The sequence below is a fragment of the Thermobia domestica genome, chromosome 3 (assembly GCF_964235325.1).
Source record: "Thermobia domestica chromosome 3, izTheDome1.hap1.1, whole genome shotgun sequence".
Lineage (NCBI taxonomy): Eukaryota > Metazoa > Arthropoda > Insecta > Zygentoma > Lepismatidae > Thermobia > Thermobia domestica.
Genome location: NC_137456.1, coordinates 253,361,034 through 253,379,711, shown reverse-complemented (window position 1 = coordinate 253,379,711; position 18,678 = coordinate 253,361,034). Strand labels below are relative to the sequence as shown.

General features: G+C 36.7%; 1 protein-coding gene across 4 annotated transcripts in view; it reads left to right on the top strand.

Moving 5' to 3' along the window:
- LOC145681022 (transmembrane protein 117-like) overlaps positions 1–18,678 on the top strand; it is a 483,227-nt gene that overhangs the window by 305,429 nt on the left and 159,120 nt on the right. For all 4 annotated transcript variants that reach the window (XM_081752312.1, XM_081752315.1, XM_081752314.1 and 1 more), the window contains one exon: positions 9,296–9,378. In XM_081752312.1, the coding sequence (XP_081608438.1) occupies positions 9,296–9,378 (83 nt within the window). The remainder of the gene's footprint in view (positions 1–9,295; positions 9,379–18,678) is intronic.

The window sequence follows — 18,678 nt, the reverse complement described above, 5'->3', positions numbered from 1 at the left end:
CCAAAACCTCGCGGGACAAAATCTCGCCGGGCCAAAACCTCGCGTGGCCAAAACCTCGCCGCCCAAAACCTCGCGGGACAAAATCTCGCCGGGCCAAAACCTCGCGTGGCCAAAACCTCGCCGCCCAAAACCTCGCGGGACAAAATCTCGCCGTGCCAAAACCTCGCGTTGCCAAAACCTCGCCGCCCAAAATCTCGCCGGGCCAAAACCTCGCCACCCAAAACATCGCGTAGCCAAAACCTTTCCGCGAATGAAACTTTTCTTTAAAATTTACCCAATGAGTTTCTTAATATGCAATTCCACATTACAAATAATAATAATAATAATAATAATAATAATAATAATAATAATAATAATAATAATAATAATAATAATAATAATAATAATAATAATAATAATAAGATATAAAACATCGTGTGCGTGGGCTTTCACAGGTTATTCCCGTTTCCTCCCACTTTCTTTATTCGATCATTTTCTTCATCCTGGTCATCTACGTCTCCTTTAACCTACAGGACATAATCAAGGGACGTCGTAAAAACTCATATATTATTTCATACTTTCATAAATATTATTAGATTTTTGTTGAAATTTTAAGTTTTTGGATGTTCCGAAGTTCTCGAAACTAACCCCGTTAGTTGTCATTACTTTCCTTATGCAGACTTTCGATCCCTATAGCCAGTTTAAAAGCATCCTGTCGCATTACCTTCACATTGAAATCCTCTAATACAGAAATAGAATTTTCATATGGTATCGCGGGACTTGGTCAAATACCTGTGATACTTTTTCTGAAACAGCGTCTTTTATACCGTCATCCTTATCATCTGTTGGAACATTTACATTTTGGTCAGGCGAGATTTTGGGTATGGCGATATTTTGGGGCGCGAGGTTTTGGCAAGGCGAGGTTTTGGCCCGGCGAGATTTTGGCCCGCGAGGTTTTGGCCAGGCGAGGTTTTGGCCCCGCGAGATTTTGGCCCGCGACGGTTTGGACGGCGAGGTTTTGGCCAGGCGGGGTTTTGGCCCGGCGAGATTTTGTCCCGCGAGGTTTTGGGCGGCGAGGTTTTGGCCAGGCGAGGTTTCGGCCCGGCGAGATTTTGGGCCGCGAGGTTTTGGGAGGCGAGGTTTTGGCCAGGCGAGGTTTTGGTCCGCGAGGTTGTCGCCGCGAGGTTCTGGCCGCGAGGTTTTGTACCCAAACCCAATAAAATATATTTTTAAAAGTGTGACAGAAGCCACACCAAAGACCCGTCATTCGTCCAGGTAACGTGACTTCTGCCGGTACATACATATATAAAGCCGGTAAATAATGTATATTATACCAAAATGAAGATTACACAATATGGTCGTTGAAAGTCAGAACATTGACGTATTTGAATTAATAATTTCGAAACTTTTTGGTCAGAAACTTAATCACTGCTCCAGAAAAACTCAAAAGCTAGAGATGGCCTACCACGGCTCCCTCTATATCTTTCAGTCAGAATCAGTTTATGTTAGATATGTTGGAACTCGTGATCAGACGCAAAAGGTACAAGTAAACCCAGGCCTCAACACTTTTTAAGGAATAAAAATACATTTTGACAATTTTCTGAGAATTATAAGTAAATAGTTTTGAAAATTAAATTATAGAATCAAACACAACTGTAATTGAACTCTGGGCATGTGAAAGTTAAAAATAGCACGTCGTTTGTGACCAACATCATTTTTAAAGACAATAACAATAATAAACACTTAAAAGGCCTTTTCCCTTTCATATAAATCTCTGTAAAATTGACGCTCGGGCTATTCAAATGTGACTTAAAAACAGATACCCTCATAGTTAGGCTTGGACTAGAACAGGCTCGTAGTAGAGCACCAAGCCAGAGAGAGGCAAATTAGTCTTTGAGGGGTAACTTGAATTTATCTTACATTTATACATACATACGAACAAACAACTGAGTTTCACGGGATTGAAGTTTGCTACAGGAATATTGACCCCCTAGCCACTTTGCAACTACTTGGTTTGATAATAATGTTCAACCATGAGAAAGGGACTACCAGTAAGAATTTTTCAAAGTTTCTACCAGCATTTAGGTCATATTTATAGACATGTAAGCACGCTATCTTTTAAAAAAACTCGCACAAAGTGGGGAAAATAAATATGTGAGGGAGTTGTAATGGGACACTATTTGCTTCAGGACGGGCTCAGCATAAGAATACTATATAATCACAATTTAATTTATCTTAGTTTCTCCACTTTCCCCCGGAAACACGCATTGAAGAAACACCGTATAGTACTTAAACTGTTCTTTTTACCAATTGTCAATAGACGTAATTTTGGAATAGGCCTAGCCAGTTCGGTCATAGGTGGTCTCCAGTGATAGACTTAATTCTTTATACTACTATTTTGTAATTAAAACTACACTATTTATTCTCTTGTAATTAAGACTATAGCATTGATTCTTTTGTAATTAAAACTATACTATTTATTATCTTGTAATTAAGACTATAGCATTGATTCTTTTGTAATTAAAACTATACTATTTATTCTCTTGTAATTAAGACTATAGCATTGGTTCTTTTGTAATTAAAACTATACTATTTATTCTCTTGTAATTAAGACTATAGCATTGATTCTTTTGTAATTAAAACTATACTATTTATTCTTTTGTAATTGAAACTATTGAATTTATTCTTTTGTAATTAAAATTGTAGCATTTATTCTTTTGTAATTAAAATCTTAGCATTTATTCTTTTATAATTAAAACTATACTATTTATTCTTTTGTAATTAAAACTGTACTATTTATTCTTTTGTAATTAAAATTATTGATTTTATTCTTTTATAATTAAAACTGTCCTATTTATTCTTATGTAATTAAAACAATACTATTTACTGCTTTGTAACAAAAATATACTATTTACTCTTTTGTACTTAGAATTACAGTATTTATTGTTTTGTAACTGAAATTATATTATTTATTTACTTATAATTAAAACTATATTACATGCTAGTTTGTAATTAAAAGATAGTACTCATTATTTTTGTACTTGAGACTGTAGTGTGGATTTGAAATGAAAATCTTACAACAAATGTATCTAATGGAAAAAGGAGATAATCAATTATTTTGTTATCTTAATTAATGCTAGTGGAGAAAATATTTCAAATATGAGTGAAGTTCCTTTGTCTTCCTTCCGTCATTGCTAATGATCTTATCCCAATGCGATTCTATCACAATATACAGCGCTCATTAGAACTTTTTTTTTTATACACTGCCTTTTTGTGTGTTTGTTTCTGCCAAGCTGAGGAAAGGCTGAAATGAGTAATAGTCTGGCAGGTAACATACACGGTGTATTTAACATTCTCGTCAGCTTCTTCCTCTTCCTTTCCAACCGACACTTAATCAACGCCAACTTGCGGTGGCTGTTAAAACTAGAGGAGACAGAAGAAAAACGTGCCATCTGCTCTGCTCTCTTATTTTAACCAATATTTTCTCAGTTTTCTTCTTTACTGCATTGAAATTTTCTTCCTTTTGTGTTTTTCTTTTCCCATATTTTGTGTCTTTCGGTAATGCTTTTCTCTGTCACAAAAGACCTTTGGGAATGCCAGTGGTTTTTACGCTTATTTCGAATTTTCTTCTTCGTGTCTCGAGTGACATGAAAGGTATTTTAAAACTTTTATTTTTTAACGAATGACTTACTTGAAAAATATGATACATTTGTATAACGTTTTTTCTCCATAATTTCAGTTTTGTTTGTCCATTTTAATAAGCAGAAGTTGGCATCACCCAGTAGGAAGGCTGTTTGTTCTACCTGTGCTACAATGTTTTATTCATTTCTAAATACAAGAGTATGAAAAAAGAAGATTGTATCACAACTGTAGTCAGATATCAAAGGAATATTATTTATACGGTGTATTTTTTGCAGCGTTGCAGCCTTTCCTTAAGCTTGAAATATCGCTCAAGCAAAATTTATTATCATACATGTGTTTCTGAACGCAAGGATCCCATTTCGTAACTATTTAAATCAACGCAACGCAAAATCTACGCTTTAGTTTGCGATAATATATATAACAGTTGTAAACATTTTTACATAGTTTGAGTTGAATTACCCTTCGCAATTTTTGCAAACACTAGTATGGAATGGTGCTGCACAATGTGCTGCTCCCCCCGCAATTTCGTGTCTAAAAATGTGGTGTCGTGTGGCTCTCGCGACTTATGATGTCTAGTTTTTTTCTTTATTGAACAGAATTACAAGCTTCCATTAAACTGTAACGTTACTCTGTTCTTCACTTATACTTTAAAAAATAGGTAGCTGTATCAATTTAACGTAGTAGCTCTGTGTTACCCGAAATATTAAATTTTGACACAAGCAACTCGGTCTCGCTTTGGAGTGAAATGTTACAATGGTAGTCGTTAAATGCACTATCTGACATGATGAGAAGTCTATTTAGTAATACACAATGAAGTGTTGTTTTATATACAGTTCCAAATTATCTTTTATAAAAAAAAAATACAGTGTCTTTCTTATTAAATGGACATGACTCTTATGAAGTATAATAAAATGTGGCATTATTTATAAGTGATTACGAGGAACACAATACAGTCGGCGACGGAGAGAAACATACTGCAAATAGGAACAGCTGATAGCAACATTTTACTCGCATAAATGCTGTCGCAAAATTCATATTATTAACAAATGTATATATGGTTACAAAACGATTTTAGGGAGAACGAATACAAAAAATATATGCTGTTCTTTGCTTGGTATACCTATAAATGCCAAATATACGGCGTAAAGCTTTGCTCATAGCAAAAATTTAAAATTAATACAGTCTTAGTGCCAGTTACTAGATATTTATAATATGGACCGATGGCCACGCGTTCCCGGGAAATTATAGCGTCGTTGGACCTATCTTACCCAGGGTTTTGAAATGCAGTTGTTAATATTAGTATGTTAATAGCGTCTGTTTAATATACTATGCTTAGGTGTGTTGTTATTAATAATACATGGTGTGCATAGAAAGATCACCATCGCACCGCTTCTTTTCCCGCGTTCCTTCGTTCATTTACAAAGTTCTGTAACACTGCCTCTGTGTCAAACCGGTAACATCAGGCGTGTGTTAAACCCAACACTGGACCCTTACCGTTGAAATACCACACAAAAGGGTTTGGGTACAAAACCTCGCGGCCAGAACCTCGCGGCGACAACCTCGCGGACCAAAACCTCGCCTGGCCAAAACCTCGCCTCCCAAAACCTCGCGGCCCAAAATCTCGCCAGGCCGAAACCTCGCCTGGCCAAAACCTCGCCGACCAAAACCTCGCGGGACAAAATCTCGCCGGGCCAAAACCCCGCCTGGCCAAAACCTCGCTGCCCAAAACGTCGCGGGCCAAAATCTCGCGAGGCGAAAACCTCGCCTGGCCAAAACCTCGCCACCCAAAATCTCGCCGGGCCAAAACCTCGCGCCCCAAAATATCGCCATACCCAAAATCTCGCCTGACCAAAATGTAAATGTTCCAACAGATGATAAGAATGACGGTATAAAAGACTGTAAATCTCGCCTGACGCTGTTTCAGAAGAAGTATCACCTGTATTTGACCAAGTCCCGCGATACCATGTGAAAATTCTATTTCTGTATTAGAGGATTTCAATGTGAAGGTAGGGCGACAGGATGTTTTTAAACTGGTTATAGGGAAAGGAAGTCTGCATAAGGAAAGTAATGACAACTAACGAGGTTAGTTTCGTGAACTTTGGAACATCCAAAAACTTAAAATTTTAACAAAAATCTAATAATATTTATGAAAATATGAAACAATATATGAGTTTTTACGACGTCCCTTGATTATGTCCTATAGGTTAAAGGAGACGTAGATGACCAGGATGAAGGAAATGATCGAATAAAGAAAGTGGGAGGAAACGGAAATAACCCGAGAAAGCCCACGCACACGATGTTTTGTATATTATTATTATTATTATTATTATTATTATTTTAACGTGGAATTGCATATTAGGAAACACATTGGGTAAATTTTAAAGAAAAGTTTCATTCGCGGCGAGGTTTTGTCCCGGCGAGATTTTGGGCGGCGAGGTTTTGGCCCGGCGAGATTTTGTCCCGCGAGGTTTTGGGCGGCGAGGTTTTGGCCACGCGAGGTTTTGGGCGGCGAGGTTTTGGCCCGGCGAGATTTTGTCCCGCGAGGTTTTGGCCACGCGAGGTTTTGGCTCGGCGAGATTTTGTCCCGCGAGGTTTTGGGCGGCGAGGTTTTGGCCACGCGAGGTTTTGGCCCGGCGAGATTTTGTCCCGCGAGGTTTTGGCCGGCGAGATTTTGGGCGGCGATGTTTCGGCCGCGAGATTTTGTCCGTATACCCACAAAAGTTGTAATCATACTGAGACTACTGCCTTATGTTCAGATAGTGTTGAATTGACATAACCGTTTATTAATGGGTATCTCTCTAGCCTTGAACGTCTGAAGATTCAGCAGAATTTCGATGCTGAAAACGAACGTCACTTTTGAAACAAGTCAGAGACAACTATACTCATGTCAAATTCAATTAAACATTTATTATTTGTAATATATAAGAATAACTGTACTGAATATATATATATGGCGTCTATAAAGTCTGACCCCGGGTCATTTGTACGGAAACGGTTGGGTAGATGGAAAAATCAGCGAACATGTATCCCATTATTTTTAGGGGCAAACAATTTGAGTGAGAAAGTGTTGCCCCAGGGTCCCTGGGAAGGTCCCAGATTATAAAAATTTTCAAATGGCAAGGGGAGTCAGGTAGTATATTGTTGGAAAGGTTGTTAAAAGAAAGAAGATGGTACCAGTCCCGACTCCCTACACGAACCCTGTGCAAAATGGCGGTCGGTCAAAATGTCAGCACAGTGTGCATTGTAGATTTTGTGGCCACCCCTAGCAATCTAAAACAGTGAATCAGATGCCAAAAGCGAAAAACACGTGTCTCATCATTTCAAAAGTACATATCGAGGTAAAAAGTGTTGCTACGGGATCCTCTGGGGGTCCCAAATGGGGGTCCAACTCAAAACTTTCAAATTGCAAGGGTGTCAAGTAGTATATTGTTGGAAAGGTATTGTTAAAAGAAAGAAGATAGTACCAGTCTTGACTCTCTATACAAAACCTGTGCAAAATGGCGGTCGATCAAAGTGTCAGCTCAGTTTCCATTGAAATGTCTGTAGTTACCCATAGAAATCTACGACTGGAAATCAGATATGAAACGAGACGAACACATTTCTCATCGTTTCAAAATGGCAATACTTATCGTGGTAAAAAAAAAAACGCCCCAGGGCGTGCCTTAGAGTCCCAAATGGTGTTCAATTCAATTTAATTTAAATACAAAGGTATGTGAAGTGGTGTGTCGTTCGAAATATCTGAATCAGGAAATAAATTCCTCGTCTGTGTTTGTGTCGTTTGAGCATGTGTAGATGGAGAGACCATTCTACACATTTCACATCATCTTCTTTCTTTTAACAATACCTTTCCGACGATAAATTACTTGACCCCTTGCCATTTGAAAATTTTGAGTTGGACTGCTTCTGGGACTCCCCAGAGGACCCTGTAGCAAACCTTTTTACCTCGATATGTTGTACTTTTGAAATGATGCGATACGTGTTGTTTGCTTTAGACATCTTATTCACTGTTTCAGATTGCTAGGGGTGGCCACAGAATCTGCAATGCACACTGTGTTGACATTTTAACCGACCGCCATTTTGCACAAGATTCGTGTAGGGAGTCGGGACTGGTACCATCTTCTTTCTTTTAACAATACCTTTCCAATGATATACTACTTGACCCCTTTGCCATTTGAAAATTTTGAGTTGACCCCATCTGGGACTCTCCAGAGGACCCTGGGACAGCATTTTTCACTCAAATTGTGTGCCCCTAAAAATAATGGGATATGTGTTCGCTGATATTTCCATCTACCCAAACGTTTCGGAACAAATGACCCGGGGTCAGACTTTATAGCGCCCTGTATATATAATATTAGATAGACCTACAATTGTACATAATACCAGACACGCAATGAGTAGATGACGTGTTTGCTCTATTCTTATTATTAATACAACAAAGTCAGACATAAAATCACACGTATACGTACAATACGTAAATAGTCATTGAACGAGAAGGGAGGAAAACTATTTTCCTACTAGAGATACTGATTAAATTGCTTTTAACAAGCTTCCTTGTGTGTGTGTTTCATGTTTTCGTTATGACTTGAACGCAAACGTACAAACGTTGGTCCTTCTGAATCATTTCGATTCCTTTGTGTAATTATTGTCACCCTCGCTGTTGATACACTGTACTACGTGCAACCGTTTTCTTACTAGCACAGATTCTCTTCAATATTCTCTTCAATAGATACCATTTATTGAAGATTATTATTCTCTTCAATAATGATCTTCAATTATCTATAATTCAAGATAATTATAGATTCAATTAATCTATAATTATTCTTTTCAATAGATACCATCTTTACACGGATAGTTTTGTATGTATTATTGTGGAAAATTGAATACTCCAATAAAATTTCGAGCTATATTGACGGAGAGTGCCTCCCTAGAGGGGCAATCGTACCCTATTGAACTAAATGGAGTACTCGGATCGAGAATGTCCTGGAAGAAAATAGTATGCATCATGTAAGATGTTATAGTGATTGGTTGTGCAGCTTGTACATTTAGCTGTTGACAGTGTTGGAATACTTTTATGGCTGGAATAGTATCATGGAAAGCAACAGGAAACTATAACAAAATAGAAGGCAAAATATGCGCAATCGTCTTTCGTATGACAAAATATAGTTCCAGATTTAAAATATTTTCCCAGATGGAGTTCCGAGGGACTCTATAATGAGATTATAATGTAGGAAAGAATGACAAGAGGGGGGAAAGGCAAGGATGAGCAACAGAATGAAACTAGTAAAATTGGTATGTATGTACCATGTTACAGAAAGGAAAATTATAAAGTCATAAAGAAAGAAGATTCTATTAAAATAAGTTGAATTAATAAGTTAGGAAGCTTATGAGGAGCTCCCTTCATCAACAAACTGGATTCCTAACGTCCACATCCTGATAAAATTGGTCGTGACCCACCAAGTATTTCTTGAGATTTTGTGCCTCCCGGATGGAGGGACAGAATAAACACATAAAAGAATTTTTGATAAATCAAACTTCCTAAAATTATTGTAATATTGTCTCTGTATGTTGAAATTTTTGGACAATCTTGCAGGAATAGTAAAACCTTTCTGACATTTTCATGTATCCTTTTTCAATACGCAAGTCATAATTGTTTTTACTCTTTTTTTTTTTCCAGAATCCGATATTCCAATGGTTGGAAATGTGTTCAGCTTTGTTTTGACCAAATACCCTCCGGAATGGCGGTGGTCATTAATAAAGGTAAGAAATATTTATATTCTTATTAGTCTCAACAGATATTCAAAAATAATAGCTCATTACAGAGTTCAAAGGATCATAAAATACAATCGAAAGAATAAAGTTAGCCGGTATTGCAGAAAACTTACGCATATTCTTTTTCCCGTTTGGCAGTACTGGAACAAAACGTAACCTTAGTCTTCGCTAGCTCTATGTGACTTTGGGCTGTTCCCCCAGGTGAAGAACAGATTGAAACGTGAGCATTTTTGAGCGATGATGACTTCTTAAGAGCTTGGAACGACAAATGTGGCCAGATCTTCGACTAAACATGACAGGGTATATTACGATTGGGAATTAGATTTCTGCTCTTTCTTCATCTGTGGCCATGTTAGTTCGTCACACATAACCGAGGGAATTGAAGAGGAAGAAAGGAGTAGGGAAGGAAGGATGAAGCATGAGACTATTATGTTAAGTACCATTCCAGCATTTACCTGGTGTGAATGAGGAAAACTCAGAAAAAACCTCAGTCATAATGGCTGGCCTGAAAAAGCTGTTACACCTTTTCGACCAAGTGTCTCCACCGGGAATGGAACCTAGAACCGCTCGCACCGAAGGCAGGAGCGTTAACGATTACGCTACACAGTGCCACTTGGAAAGATAGAAAGATGTATTGTGAGGTGTAAGTTATTTTGAACAATTATAAAAAGCAAAATCAAGAAAACAAGTTGTATCAGAAAACTCTCCTAGTCCCCTCTATATAAAGTGTTCGTAAACCATCTCTCTTAACTTGTAGCAACTGTAAGTGCTTGATTGATTTTACCGTATTCATAATTTAGATATCTTGCCATTAATATAATAATCAAAGACACGCACCAAGATTTTCCTTCTTTCGAACGACGATAAGAGAGAAGAAAATATAATGATTAGATAGTTGGGAAAAAATCGAATTCGAGATTTCAACGGACGGACTTAAGTCTTCATACCGGCGAAATTAAAATACCGCTAATTTTATAGTATTTATGTGATATCTTCAAATAGATAAAAGATAATCGAAATGTGGAACAAGAGCGCCCTAGACCATATTATTTTACATGAGAAACGGTTATCACGACTCACTTATCTGCTTTCGATTTCGAGCCATTTTGAAAATCGGCATTTATTTTCGCGTTTCTAAACAGCTGAAAACGGAAAGCCGCTAGGTGACTTGTGATAACGGTACCTCACGCAAAATAATATTGTCTAGGGCGCTCTTGTTCCATATTTCAATTATATCTATTTGAAGATATCATATAATTACTGTAAAATTAGCGTTATTTTAATTTCGCCGGGATGAAGACTCTTAAGACATTTAGTGGCCTCTTGATACCATAAAAGCTATTTTTCAACGACTGTCCGTCTGTTTATTCCCAACTATGTACACTCGCCTTGAAGAAATTTCCTAGATTAAGAAAATTTTCATCAAACTATGAACATTGCTCATGTGTAATGCATCGGAAGAATTCGGTACAAGTCGTGGAGCTGCCTTCCGAACTTACACATGAGAAAACGTGAAACAACAGAAGTACATCAACAATGTTGCCAAACTTAGAACACTTGGCGAACGAGCGACAAGAAAAAAAGAAAGAAAAAACTATCACACGAATACTAACAATTATTAGAATTAAAGTCTAACAATAATACCAGCAAAAATATAATAGAAAGACAAAAACCGAAGCTTAGCGTCAATCCGACAACACTGCACCTTTATGGAAATATTCTTTATATAGCGCGAGAGACGACACTGGTGAAATTTAATGGATGGGGGTTTACAACTGGGACACACCCACGTGTTCTATTGGCTGCTGAAATTAGTAGATTTAGGTCAAGCTTCACGGCTCCTTGCGATCACTATGGATCCTGAAAGTGCGTGAAATTAGAATAACAGATTGTAGATAATGTATTCCTACATATTCTACTTGCAGTGCCGGATTTAGGTTTGATGGGGCCCTAAGGTATTAAAAGGGGTTCTTTATACGTCAAGCTTGTTTCTCAGTACGTTTTTAACATTTGAATATATGCTATATGCTAATTTATGGACCTAATGGAAATCTAAATGGAAACAAGGACCCATTACAAGCAGCAACGGGGGCTCCAGTATAAGCGGGGCTTGATAACAGGAGGGGCCTCATTACAAGTGGGGCTGAGAAATAGAGCCCTATTACTTGCTTCATAAATGCCTAGCGCATAACAATACAAAACACCATTGTTGTATGTGTGTCTTATCTTATTTGCTTTTTCTTGTTATTTGAAAATTACATTACAATCAGTTTTCCTTTAAATTTTTGGGCCCCCAAGCGAGTGGGGCCCTAAGCTATAGCTTGTTTAGTTTATATGTAAATCCGGCATTGTCTACATGTAAGCTACTCATAAGAATTTTTTTAAAATGGAAATCCACTTGTTTGACTGCATTCATATGGATATAGAATATGTTCTCTTTTTTTAACTCTTGCACAAAGTGCATGATTAATTTATTTTAACTTTTTTAACGTGTTGACATAGTTTAATATTTTTGAAGACATGTTTCTTTCAGAATCTATTATAAACATTCTTCATTTGTCATAAGTACGCCTATTAAACATCTTTATTAATAAACTTTATTTTTGGGACTGAAGTCTTTTGGAAACCCATTTGCCCCTACACGGCAAATAGGGACTGTTTAGGGGTTACATTCTTGCTTTGAAAAAATCACACATTATTTGTGGTTTATATCGTACATCAAAACATTCCTTTTCTGTGGATATACGATACCACGTACTTTAGATTGATCAAAAGATCTCAAACCAGGAAAAAAACCACATCTTCTATTTGCCTTAATTGTATCCGTGTTAAGACTACAAGACTTTTCAAGCAGATATATATATATATATAACCAGTGCTTTGACCAAGACTATAAATTCTTGTCAGTTAACGTCCAACTGTCATATCCATACAATACAAGACAAATTATCCTTTTGTGAATTTTTAAAAAATAATTTTAAATTCGATATTCGTCGCAATAATTACTATTGTAATAAACTTTACATTATAAGATTATAAAAGCTGCCACAAAATTTCATAAAGAAATAAAACATTAACACTTGAAAACACATATTTTTCTTAATTTGCAGAAATAAATAGAGCATAACTGCTGAGAAAATAGATCTTGTGAAAGCTGTCGACAGCGTTTAATTAAACTTGGTTTCCACGTAGGACGTCAAAGTAACTTAGAGATGAAATTAGTTTGAAGAAAGAGACGTATGAATTAATTACAGGTTTTTCTAGCGGGTTGGTGGGAGAGAGCTGACAATTTGCTGTGGAAATTACAACGCAGGACGCTATCCATTAAACACAGAACAAAGCCACATTAATAGCAACAACATAACGAAGCATATTCTGTTAAAGAATTAAGACTAAGGTCGAATTAAAAGAGGTGGTATTTACGTTTTAAAAGAGGCATGATTAAAAATTAATGTCGACTGTTTTCTCAAGGTCGTTTAAGGTTAAATATTTCTTTTGTCTCTTCAACTTCTGTATTGCTTCAATATCCAGATATGCAAGCAACAGTTACCTTTTGAACTTTTTTTACTATTATTAGTTTATAGATCAACGATGACTTCTACGGAAACAATTCAAAGCTTCATACTCTGAAACAAAAAGAATTCCCAATTGTTTGTTCATTTTAGAGTAGTTATTGTTAATGCAAATTCTATGTGACTAATGTTGCCTATGAAACGAGACAAGACAAGAAATAAGGTTTCCAAGTCTCATCTCGTCTCAAAAACTTTATCGTTTCGTTTTTTTTTTTAATTTATATACGAGGCATGATTTTTAAAAGTAAGTACTGTACTGTTTTGAAATTCGGTCGCTGCAGCGCTGCAGTCGATATCCCACGCATGCGCGCTGTATACCTACATCTGTTTGGAAGCCACAGCTGCCACGACGGAAACATTCGACCATGTTTACGTTTGTTTGTAAGTAATTAAAATGCCTCTGCCGATTGAGAATCCCACCGACTGTGAAATACGCGCTGTGATTCGTTTTCTTTGTGCTAAATGTTTGAAAACAGCTGAAATTTATCGCCAGATTAGTGAAGTATATGGAGAAAACATTATGATCGATAAAATGGTACAAAAATTGATTAAAATTTTTAAAAATGGCCCCACGAATGTTCATGATGAGAAACGATGTGGGCGACCTTCTGACATCACTGAAGGCTTGATACTGTAAGTTGACGAAAGTGTGAAAGTGAAAAAACGCTTTAAGATTTCGTCATTATCTGTTAAGTGACTACAATATGTTCCTGCATTTGAAGAAGCATTTGAGTGGTCAGCACCACGACGACAATGATGAGGCCAAAACGGTCGTTGTTGCAGTTGTTAAATCAGGCTCCACACTTCTATGAGGATGATATTCAAAAGCTTGTTGTACGATACGATAAGTGCCTTAATATTGGTGGAACCTATGTAGAGAAGTAGATTAAAGTACAGAGTTTCAAGCAGCAATAAAATTGTGACGAAAAGCATACTTGTCTTTTTATTTTTCATAACAGTACTTACTTTTAAAAAAAACACCTCGTACAAATTTATTCTGTTTTTTTTTTTCTTAATTTCATTTAGAAGTTGTAAGAGTCCTTCCTTGTCATGAAAAGTTTACGAAAAGTGAAATAAACAACATTCAAACTACATTATTTTATTATTGGAGTATATTGTGAAACGACTTGCGTATTTTTAAACTTTGATAAATTTTCTTCATTATTCGTATGTTTGTGTGAACTATTAGTATTCCCTACGAGACACATCATTTTTTAAATATCTCGTCTCAAATTTAAAAAGATAGTGATCGTCTCGTTTTCGAGACAAAACGAGAGATTTCCCGTCTTGTGAACAAGACTCTCTCTTCACCTGTATTATGTTAATATGCAGACATGAAAGCAGCCACGAACCCAAAAGTTTTTGTTGAGAGGGGTCCGAGCTTTCGGGAGGTCGAATACTACAACCCACTACGTTTATGTAGTACTGAACAGGTATTATTTTGCACCCGAAAAGTCGATAAATAATCGTAAAATATTTCCATCTATGTTTGCATAAGAAAATAATAGAACTAATTGTTTTTATAAGAGAAACAGAACAGATGAAGTGTAAGATAATGCTACGTCAATCATTTCTCTGTTTAACAAGTATAGTTTTTTTTTTTTTTTTTTTTTTTTTAAGAAAGTGAACAAAGGTATGTTGAGTTACGAATATTTTAGGGGGTCTGGACCCCGCGGATGCACCCCTGCATGAAAGAAAGAGCTACCTTTTGATGTTTGGGTCAATTTGATTATCAACAGTGACCACTACTGATATAATTCAATGTTTCATACTCTGAAGGAAAAGAAATTGCCAAGTGTTTGATCACTTGAGCCGCTATTGTCAGGTGAATGCTATATGACATCACCCATTTGCAGCTCCCATTCTTAGAAACCACAGAGAAACAACAAGGAGCATACTTCAAATTTGGATTTGTGAAAAGATGATCATAGGCAAGCAAGAAGATCGATGAATTAGATGGTTTCTAGGCACGCTAGTCGTGACCCTATGACTATTCTTACACTGCCGACATTTGTTTTATTAGTATGACGCTAAGTAGACGTTATGTTAGTATGACCATCTAGTTTTGTAACTTGTGCGGGGAGCAGAGGGTAACTGCACTCCCGTTTAAGCTTTCCGGCGTTCGAGAGAAGGTCCACTTCAAGATAAATCTTTCAATATGAGCACGAATGTATAAATGGAGCATGGAATTTATTCACAACATAAAAGAAAAAATAAAATAAAGAGAAATGTGAGCTGAGTCTGTATCAGTAAAATGTCTACAATTACGGGCAAGGCAGTTAGCGTATGCGCCTTTGGCATGGGAAAACGGGGTTCAATTCCCGGTGGGAACTTTTGTGGTTCGGATCCCATGTTAAGCTGTAAATTCACATCTCATACAGTCTCGCTGCAGAAGGGACGCTAAATTAAAATCAAAATCAAATGAGACGAAATATCCTTATTTCACGTCTCGTCTCTTGGGCAGCAGTAATCAAACCAGGGCCCCCGACATGGTAAGTTGTCGTTTTACTCATAAGAGCCTTCATCCCGGCGAAATTAAAATACCGCTAATTTTACAGTAATTATGTGATATCTTCAAATAGATAAAAGATAATCGAAATGTGGAACAAGAGCGCCCTAGACCATATTATTTTACATAAGAAACCGTTATCACGACTCACTTATCTGCTTTCGATTTCGAGCCATTTTGAAAATCGGCATTTATTTTCGCGTTTCTAAACAGCTGAAAGCGGAAAACCACTAGGTGATTTGTGATAACGGTACCTCACGCAAAATAATATTGTCTAGGGCACTCTTGTTCCATATTTCAATTATCTTTTATCTATTTGAAGATATCACATAATTACTGTAAAATTAGCGGTATTTTAATTTCGCCGGGATGAAGACTCTTAAGTTGCAGTGGCTCTCTTTTCTTGACTTGATTCTTCTAAAAAATATATATATACCAACGAACTTAAATCTGTCCCATTGTCTAACGTTTTGAAGTATACTGTACATTGCTCGAAGAGTACAGGAGTCTTAATGGAATTAATATTCGTACTCTAGAAATTTATGTTTATAGTTTCCGGGGTAATATTGTGGCAACACACAGAAGTCACAACTAACAGTACAAGCCACTGTTTCCTAAGGAGATAAGCTTTTTACATTTCCTAACGGCACAGAGCAAACAAACTTTTCTGCACTTTCCTCTACTCATAAAACTTTACCTCTTAACGCTTGCTTTTTTTTAATATAAAGTGTAATGTACTTAGGGTATATGAAACCTCAAAATCTTGACCTATACATTTTGCAGCGGATATAAAGCTTTCTGTGTTTCATTTCCTTTTTGGTGAGGAGAAGTGAACCCCACATCAAGGGAAAAGCATGGAATATTCCTCTGACTGCGAACATGGTGGCTTCAGCTCTCGGCTTTCCCTTTTTGGCTTTTGCAGAGAAAAACCGGAGGATAAATCACACTGCGTACTTCTTTTTCCTGCAACAGTGCATGGCAAAGAGCCAAAAATTGTCGCATTACTTTTGAAACTGTAAACCGTATACCATATATATTTTCCCTTAAGGGCATGATATGTGCAATTCAACATCACTTCTTTAGCTATTTTATGAGGTAAATAAACCGTGTCTCGGTGTGTAAATTCGCTGAATGGATTTAATGAATTTGTATTTTGTTAAGAATTCACTTTACTTTTAAAAAGAGTAGTTCATCGTAAAATACGAGAAATATCTTGCGATGAACTATACCTCTTAAAAGTAAAGTGAATATTGTGTAAAGCATGTTCCTTATTCATATTACAAAATCAAAACAACTTTGGACAAATTATTAGCGCACCACAAGCCCACAGCAAGGTAATATCTAGGGGCAGCTCATCTCTCACTGCAACCACCTTCAGTCCTTCCTGAAACTTTCAGTTGATTGTTGAGAAAAATATATAAATTGTCAAAAAATAAGTCAAAATATCAATACAGGTCATTTGGTTGCAAGCAAAAGAAGTAAATTATAATTTCGTTGAATGGCGAATTAGAAAACCGAATTTAAAACTTTAGTTTTCCCTTAGTGGCCTAATCACTGCAAAATTAAAATACGGCTAATTTTACAGTAACTATGTGATATCTTCAAATAGATAAAAGATAATCAAAATGTGGAACAACAGCGCGCTAGACAATATTATTTTACATGAGGTACTGTTATCACGACTCACCTAGTAGCATTCCGTTTGCAATCATTTATAAACATGAAAATAAATACCGATTTTCTAAATGGCTGGAAATCGAAAGCAGATAAGTGAGTTATGATAATGGTATCTCATGTAAAATAATATTGTCTAGCAAGGTCTTGTTCCACTTTTCGATAATATTTTATCTATTTGAAGATATCACATAATTACTGTAAAATTAAATGTATTTTAATTTCGCCGTGATGGGGCCCCTTAAAAGAGGGCGAAATTTTTTTAAATCTTGACTGCTGGGTTGTCGTGGGAGTTTCTGTACTTCTGACTTGATAATGGGTCCTTTATTCTGACAGACGGATGGTTTTAATCATTTCTTGTTGTCAGAAGTTAAGAGTAACATTTCATTCAATATGCTAACCTGGCTGAACCGGTATTTCCTTTACATGAAATTCCAGATGCTTTAGTTTAGGACTTGTACAATTTGCTTATTCATGTTGTGATCTGTTTCCTATTGTTTGAAACTGTTAAAACCACATTAAACTCTGCTAACTGTTCAAGCTTATTAAGGAAAATCGTATTTCTTAATAATAAAATTTGTGTACTAACCCGGGGTGAACTTGAACCTGAACCCACAAAGTGGGGCTGATGTATATATTTCCTGAAAGTTCGTGTCAAGGTAAGATAGAAACCGGTTACCAAAATTGGGGAGATCTCATGCACTCTGCTTGGGGGCAACACTTCATTCATTTTTATTAAAATCTTTAAGCGTGTCCATAAAGTCCGTTGCAAGCCCGAAAAATCTGAAACGATGAGATAGATATGAAAACAGAAAAACATGTCTTCCATCATTTCAATAGTACAACGTATCAAAGTAAAATAAATTGTCCCAGGGTCCCAGACGAGGTCCAACTCAGAATTTTTAAATGGAAAGTGGGGGAGGTCAACTTGCACATTGTATGGAAGTTGATTTTAAATGAAAGAAGGTAAATCAAGTCTCGACTCTCTACAGTAAGCCTGTGCAAAATAGTGTGGGTCAAAATATCAACACAATCTTCATTGCAAAGTCTATGTCCACTCGTATGAATCTGAAACGGTAGGATAGGTGTAAAAACAAAAACACGGATATCCCATTATTTCAAAAGTATAATGATTCAAAGTAAAAGAAATGTTTCAAGGTCCCTCGCAGGGTTCCAGACGGGAACCAACTCAAAATGTTGAAATGGGAAAGGGGTTAAAGTTGAGTATCATATGAAAGCTGATGTTAAGTGAAAGAAGATGAAACAAGTATCGACTCTTGATGATAAGCCTGTGCAAAATGGCGGTGGGTCAAAATGTCAACACAAGCGTCATTGAAAAGTCTGGCCACTCCTATTAATCTGAAACGGCGAGACAGGTGCAAAAAAAGTATCAAAGTAAAAAAGAAATGTCCCGGGGTCACCCGCAGGGTCCCGGACGGGGTCCAATTCAAAAGTTTCAAATGCCAAGGAGGGCAAATAAGCAAATCATGTGAAAGCTCGTGTTAAATTATAGAGAATTGGACATTGGACAAG